The sequence below is a fragment of the Microtus ochrogaster genome, linkage group LG7_11 (genome assembly GCF_000317375.1).
Source record: "Microtus ochrogaster isolate Prairie Vole_2 linkage group LG7_11, MicOch1.0, whole genome shotgun sequence".
In the NCBI taxonomy this organism is placed as follows: domain Eukaryota; kingdom Metazoa; phylum Chordata; class Mammalia; order Rodentia; family Cricetidae; genus Microtus; species Microtus ochrogaster.
The window spans coordinates 20,895,542-20,902,116 of NC_022032.1; the positions used below are offsets into that span (position 1 = coordinate 20,895,542).

General features: G+C 47.1%; 1 protein-coding gene across 2 annotated transcripts; it reads right to left on the bottom strand.

Annotated features, from left to right (window-relative positions):
• Positions 1–1,026: 1,026 nt before the first annotated feature.
• On the bottom strand, positions 1,027–5,620 carry Cdkn2aip (CDKN2A interacting protein). Of its 2 annotated transcripts, none has more exons than XM_005362596.2 (3): positions 5,291–5,620; positions 4,771–4,901; positions 1,027–3,840 (listed from the first exon to the last, which is right to left on the bottom strand). In XM_005362596.2, exons 1-3 carry the CDS (start codon positions 5,545–5,547, stop codon positions 2,495–2,497), a joined length of 1,734 nt encoding a protein of 577 aa, XP_005362653.1. In that variant the 5' UTR covers positions 5,548–5,620; the 3' UTR covers positions 1,027–2,494. The 2 variants fall into 2 exon arrangements, with proteins under 2 accessions (XP_005362653.1, XP_026642805.1); XM_026787004.1 differs by having other exon boundaries at positions 3,762–3,840; positions 4,802–4,901.
• Positions 5,621–6,575: the final 955 nt, after the last annotated feature.

The following is a 6,575-nucleotide window of genomic DNA, read 5'->3' on the forward strand; positions in this document are numbered from 1 at the left end:
TCCCACTTCTAATGAGGCATGTCCTCCAGTAAGGCTCCATCTTTCAGAGGTTCCACTACCACCCCACCCCCATGTAAAATGCCCAAGGCCATTCCACATTTAAGCCCAGGTGTCTTTGTTAAAGAAAACACAAAGTGCAACTTAGCATTTGTGTCCTTGGCAATTTATTCAGCTGTAGTGGGAAGCTACAAATTTTAATCAGAGACCTTGAATTTTTCTTTTTTGCACGTGTATGTTTACACATTAAGGTGTAAATGTTAAGGCAGAAGTCAAATTGACCTCAAGCATCCTTCTAAATTGCTGTCTTACAAACAGAGGCTGGGTCTCTGACTGAGCCTGCAGCTCCCTGGGATCCCATCTCTGCTTTTCCAGTGCTGCAAAAACACATGGGCCTGCATTGTCACCCAGTGTTTACATGGAAGCACCAAGTGTTCTACTCACTGAGCCAGCTCCACAGCTCGTACATTTTTGTTATGAGTATACATGTGTTGTAAATACTTTAAGTTCAAGACCAGCCAGGGCTACATAACATACCTTCTCAAAAACCAGGAAAATATCACATTTTCATTCATGTTTTGCATTTTGGAGGTACTGGAAATACAATCTGGGGCCTCTTTGCATGCTAAGTAGGCATTCTGTCACCTACATTTTGGGGTTGAGGGCTTCTAGGCAGGTTTCTCTGTGCAGCCCTGACTGTCCTAGTACTCTGTACACCAGGCTGGCCTTAGTCACCTGCCTCTGCCTCCCGAGTGCTTGGATTAAAGGTGTGTGCTATATCAGCTCGATCACTGGACTTATATCCCAAGATCTTTTTACTTTTTTCAGACAGAGCCACAAACTGCTCTGTGAAGCTCCTAGGCCTTTAACTTCAGCCTCAGTAGTTGGAATTACAGGCCCATGAGAGCAGACTCTTCCACATCAAAGTTTACTGTAATTTAAAAGACTTTTAGTACAATAGCCTTCATAAACTTGCTTGAAACATGCCATTTTAGAAAAATCACCAAATCATCTAATCAGATGTATTTCAGAAATGTATTTATTCTAGTGTCTGGCTCACTTTTCTGGTAAGCATTGGTTCACAAAATACAGCACAGAAGAAACTTGAAGGTGGTTTTACAATTTACTTATGTTATTGCTCTCCACAATATATAGTCAACTTACAGAATATAGATTTTGCCCTAGTATCCAATGAGCCATCCCCAAAAAACAATTTTAAAAGGTTATCTGGCAAAATACAAACATCCCTGATTATTTCAGTTCAAGCACAGGAAACTAAGCATCCTTATTATTCCTAAACTACAAAATAACTTTTACAAACTTAAATTGTGCTTATTTTCAACCCTCCAAGTCCAAAACAACTAGTGAACACGAGATGCCTCTTCTTTTTTGTATATTATCACCATTACTGTTCAGTGCGCAACACCTACAAAGCCAAAGGCTACCTAGGAACCACCTAAGACACAAACAAGATTCTATCTACTTCATTACCAACAGATGCAATTCACATGGGTACAGTCATTAAAGAACTGACCATGGCTCTCTAGTCTTCTCCACATTCTTCTGAAATCTGCAAATACAAAAACCACCTGGTTCTAGATATAAACTTTAACTCCCCTACCAATAAAAATATATGTATTACTAGGAAAACTACTTGGTTGTAGTTTACTATGAATAGTAGTGAGAAACCAAGTGGCAAGACTGGGTTATGACTTCAGGGCAGGAGGGGAAAAAAAACACAACTTCTTGAAAAGGTAAAATAGCTTAAAGCATTTAATATCTAAACAAATCAATCTGTTAATAATTAGTAGTCACAAAATATGCTTAATATAGAAACCCACATTTGTTTTAAGAAAGTATAAATTGCATTTTACCTCAAAACATAAATTAACCTGCTTAAGAATCAGCAGCAGTCAAAATCATGGAGAATTTTAAACATCAGAATAAAATAAGTACTTTATACTGTTTTGTAACTAAAAAAAGTTTACAACGTCTCATGAAAATAGTTTGAGGCAACCATTTTTTATTCTTTAACAGATGTTCAACATTATGAGCAACATTCTTAAAACCTTGTCTTACAGATTTTCACACATTCAAATACTGTGGTCCCCTTTTCTTTGATGGGATTTAATCAAGTTAGAGGAAAAAAAGCATGGTAGACAACTTAATACATTTCCACCAAATTGGAAGTAGTACAAAAATTTAAGGTTCTACAGAACTACACACCGTACCTAATATATCATTAAAAATAGAAGACAGTATTTCCTTCAGCAAATACAACAGCACATTGGTACGCTGTCAGTGTACACCCTTTAATATGTACTGCCATTCATAAATTATTTACAACTTCTACTTTACTGAAGAGAACTACAATTTAAATTTTCTGCAAAACTGGAAAAAAGCAATACAAAAATCTGTGAAAGCCAGTGTTTTATATCATATAAAAGCCAGTTCTCTTCAAACACCAGCTACTGGATGCAGTGGTGACTTGGAGACATTACAGTAATTCTTGAGGATGTTTCAATGCGGGCGGCAAGTTTACAGGTCTCGACTCTTCATCAAGGAGTACTAGATCTTCTACCTCACTGCCTCTGTACTTCCTTTTACATATCTTCACCACCACTTTCTTCTTGAGAAATAACTTCAGTGCTTCTCTCGATGCAACTGCCTTTGCATTTTCTTTGCTTTTTCCACAGCCAGTGCCCAAATACACCGACTTACACCTCAACTCACAAACAATACTTTCTTGAGAGCTCTTATTTTGAGGCAGATCTGCCAGTTCTTTCAACGGGACAAAAAACACATCCAGTGTTGCTTTCAGAGCTTCAATAGCTGCATTTAGCAGCTCTCCATGATTCACGCTGGGGCTAAAGCCACCAACAGCTACCAACTTCCACGCCACTGTTTTATACAGTCTATTGAAGAAAGGCTGCTTCTGCTTTACATCTTCATTGGTTAACTTCCGACAAGAGAATTTGACTGAGCTCTCACTGGACTGTGAGGCACTTTTGGAAGGCACCTGTGAAGTGCTACTCTGAGAGCTACTCTTAGAAGCTAGCTGAGACACGCTTGCTAAGGAAGTGCTTTTGGAAGCCATAGGGCCACTGCTCTGGGAGCTGCTTTTGGAAGCTAACAGTGATGCAGCTACCTGAGAAGTGCTTTTGGAAGTCAGCAGTGAAGAACTGGTTGAACTGCTCTTGGGATTTAGTAGAGAGGTACCTGACGAGGAACTGTTTTTAGAAACTGTAGGTGAAACACTTGCCTCTGAACTAGTTTTGGATGTTAACCCACTTGAGGCTGTCTCTGAACTAGACTTATTAGACAGTAATGGCAACTCTACTTCTGAACTTCCAGAGGAACCCAACAAGGGCACCTCGATCTCTGAGCTGCTCTGAGAAGCCGAGACTGAAGAACCTTCCACAGCACTCTTTTTAGGTGATCCGCTCTGCTGTCTGGAATCAGTGGACTGGCCCACATGACTATTCATACTGGATTTCAACAACGAAGAAACAAATGATGCTGAGCCATGTTTATCTGCAGCTTCTGGGTCAGAAGCTTTTCCAGCCCCTGCTGTTGTTACCTGAGAGGAATTGCTGCTGCTTTGGCTGCAAACAGATCTATCTCCTTCACTTGTGGAGCTATTCTGATTAGAGACACCAGAGCTGCTCCGAGCTGACGCCCCACTACTTTCTGACTTGGTGGACGACCCTGTGGATGCCGAACTGTTTTCCTGATGAGCTGACGAACGATCTGTTTTAGCAGATTTCTTTCCATGATCTCGCTCAACAGAAGAATTGTTTTTTCCTTCTATGACTCGTTTTTTGGATGGCTCTTCTATCCCTTCTAAAAAGAAGAAAAACACAAGTATTTCACTAGGAGTCCCACACAGATGTCAATTCATTAAGAAACATTCATTAAGAAAGCACAAAGGCCAGATGGTGGCAGCGTATGCCTTTAATCCCAGCACTCGGGAGGCAGAGGCAGGTGGATCTCTGTGCATTTGAGGCCAGCCTGCTCTACAAGAGCTAGTTCCAGGATAGCTAGGGCTGTTACAGAGAAACCCTCCCTCCAAAAAGTACAAAGGGGAGGGGGGCAGAGAGATGGCTAGGTAGTTGAGAGCAATAGCTGCTCTTCCAGAGAACCTGGGTTCAATTCCCAGCACCCACACGACAGCTCACAAGTGTCTGTAATCCCAGTTCCAGGTGATCTGACACCCTCACACCAAGGCACATAAGATAAGTTTAGATAAATTGTTTAAGAAAGAAAGAAAGCACAAAGAGGAGCTGGGCAGTAGTGGTGGCACACGCATTGAGGCAGAGGCAGGCGAGTCTCTGTGAGTTCAAGGGCAGTCTGGTCTACAGAGCCAAGTTCCAACAGTCAGGGCTGTTACACAGTGAAACCCTGCCTCGAAAAACCAAAATAAATAAATAAATAAATAAAAATAATTAAAAAAAAAGCACAAATAAAAATATTTCAGGACTAGCTTCTTTTAAAGCATGAAAAAACTTCATTAATATCTTACGGTATTAACAGGATTAAATATTAAATTAACAGCGTCAGACATTGGACTTTAAAATCTAAAGCAGTCAAAGGAAACTAACAAATTCAGCACCGAAAACAGACAGACACACACAGTTTAGCTTTAACATGTCAACTAGATTAATACACCATACAAACTCTGGCTTGTTAAAAATTAGTAAGGACAGCAATTCCTAATTATATCAAGCTTATTTTCTAAACTCCTATGTATGTTCACATCTATGATCTGCTAACCATTGCTACTCGATATCCCTCTTTTCTTCACCTTGGCAACCAGTTCGTCTCGTGTGGTATGGATTGGAGCATCTGTCACTTTGATGCCTTCAGCCATACTAAGAATTTTATCCATAACTTTTTGAGGGTACCTGAAAAAGAAGCAAAAAGTCGCTTTCAAGGAGTGTTTTTGCGGAACGACTGGCAGTGTGCGAGGTGCGGGCCCTCGGAAAACTGCAGTTCCTGGCTGCAATCAAAGCGCACCAACCGCGCGACAACTTTATTTCCCCGAGATGCCACAAACAAATGCCTCCGGCGCTCGGGAGGCGAACCCCTAAACCGGGGGTCTCCCGGGTACCGTCGGCTGCACACACCCCGGGGTCCCCCGCCAACACTGAGGTCGGCGCTGCCGCGGACGCCCTCCGAGGGCCGCCAGGGCCACAACTTCCCGCGCTTCCCGATCAGCCCTCCGCAGCGACACCGATCCCCGGCAGCGCCCCTCGGGCAGCCCGGAACGGCTGCCTCCCGCTCCCTCACTCACCGGCACCCCAGGAAGACATGGTTTGCCCAGGCCATAGAGAAGGAGACGAGCTGCTGGAGCTGCCGACGGCGGCTTCCGCTCTCCGCGTCGGCCGCGGCTTCCCCGGGCGTCGAGGGGACCAGGTCTCCGGCATTGCGGAGCAGGAACTCCCGGCGGTGGCGCCAGTGTTTGTCCGTCTCGCCCTCGCAGCGCAGCGTCTCCGCCCAGGCGGCTACTCGCGGGTTCTGGCTCAGGTACTCGGCTACGTCCTGCGCCATGTTGGGCCTGCGGGACGAGGAAAGCGCGAGCGCACCGAGCCAAGGGCGGCCGAGCGGCGGGGCGCGGCCCTGTCAGCGCGGCCTGCACCGGCGAACCTCCCGAGAACGCCCCTCCGGGCAGCCCGAACCCCAAACAACAGAGCACTGCGCCGCCGACGAACCGCCCACTTCCGCCGGCCGCCCGCCCGCTCCCTTTTATAACCTCGCCGCCGCCGCGCGCTAGCGCGTCCTTCCGGCGCCAGCCCGTTCTCCCGGGCTGCTTTGCGGCGACGCCGAGCCGCCCGCCACTCGGAGGCAGGGCGAGCACGGCCGAGGCGGGGCTGAGGAGGCCGAGAGGGAGGCGACCGAGGAGGAGGCGTCCTCCCGCCACCCTGCGAGGCCGCGCGGCGCCGGGTGCGGCTGGACCTCGGCGTCCCGGCAGCGCTTTGTGACGCCGCGCTCTGCGTCCGCCCCGGGCCGGGGACAGTGGGCGGGGCGTCCGCCTGCGCGTCTCCGCCCCCGGACGCTCGCGAGGCGCGCGCGGCCAAAATAAACAAAAGCTGGCTTCTCTGCCCGCGCCGCGTGCTAGGGAAACTGCACCGAGCGTGCCGAGCCCCGGGCGAGCCTAGGGGCGTCAGGGGACGCGGGGACGCCTGTGGGGTCGGGACATTAAGGAATAACAAGCCTGCGACCAGGCTCTGGGCTTGATTTCCGCGGTTTCTTGATTCCGGGGTCCACCCCGACCATACCCGCTTCCTCTAACGTTTTTGATCCGAAAACTATAAAGAGCCCTGGGCCGACAGGCTCTGTAGCCGTGTTCTTTGTGGAAATGAACTGTTAGCGCCAGTTGGGCCGAAACGGAAATGTGCCGGTTTATCGCGTCCGCCCGGCCTCTCTCAGGGCAAAGGGCCTTCTTTTTTTCTTTCTGATTTATGTGTGTGGATGTTTTCTTGCATGTATGACTGTGCAGCTTGTGCGTGCCTGATGCCCTTGGAGACAAGAGGGTAATGGCTCTCCCGGAGCCGGAGTGACACGGAATTTCGAGCGCC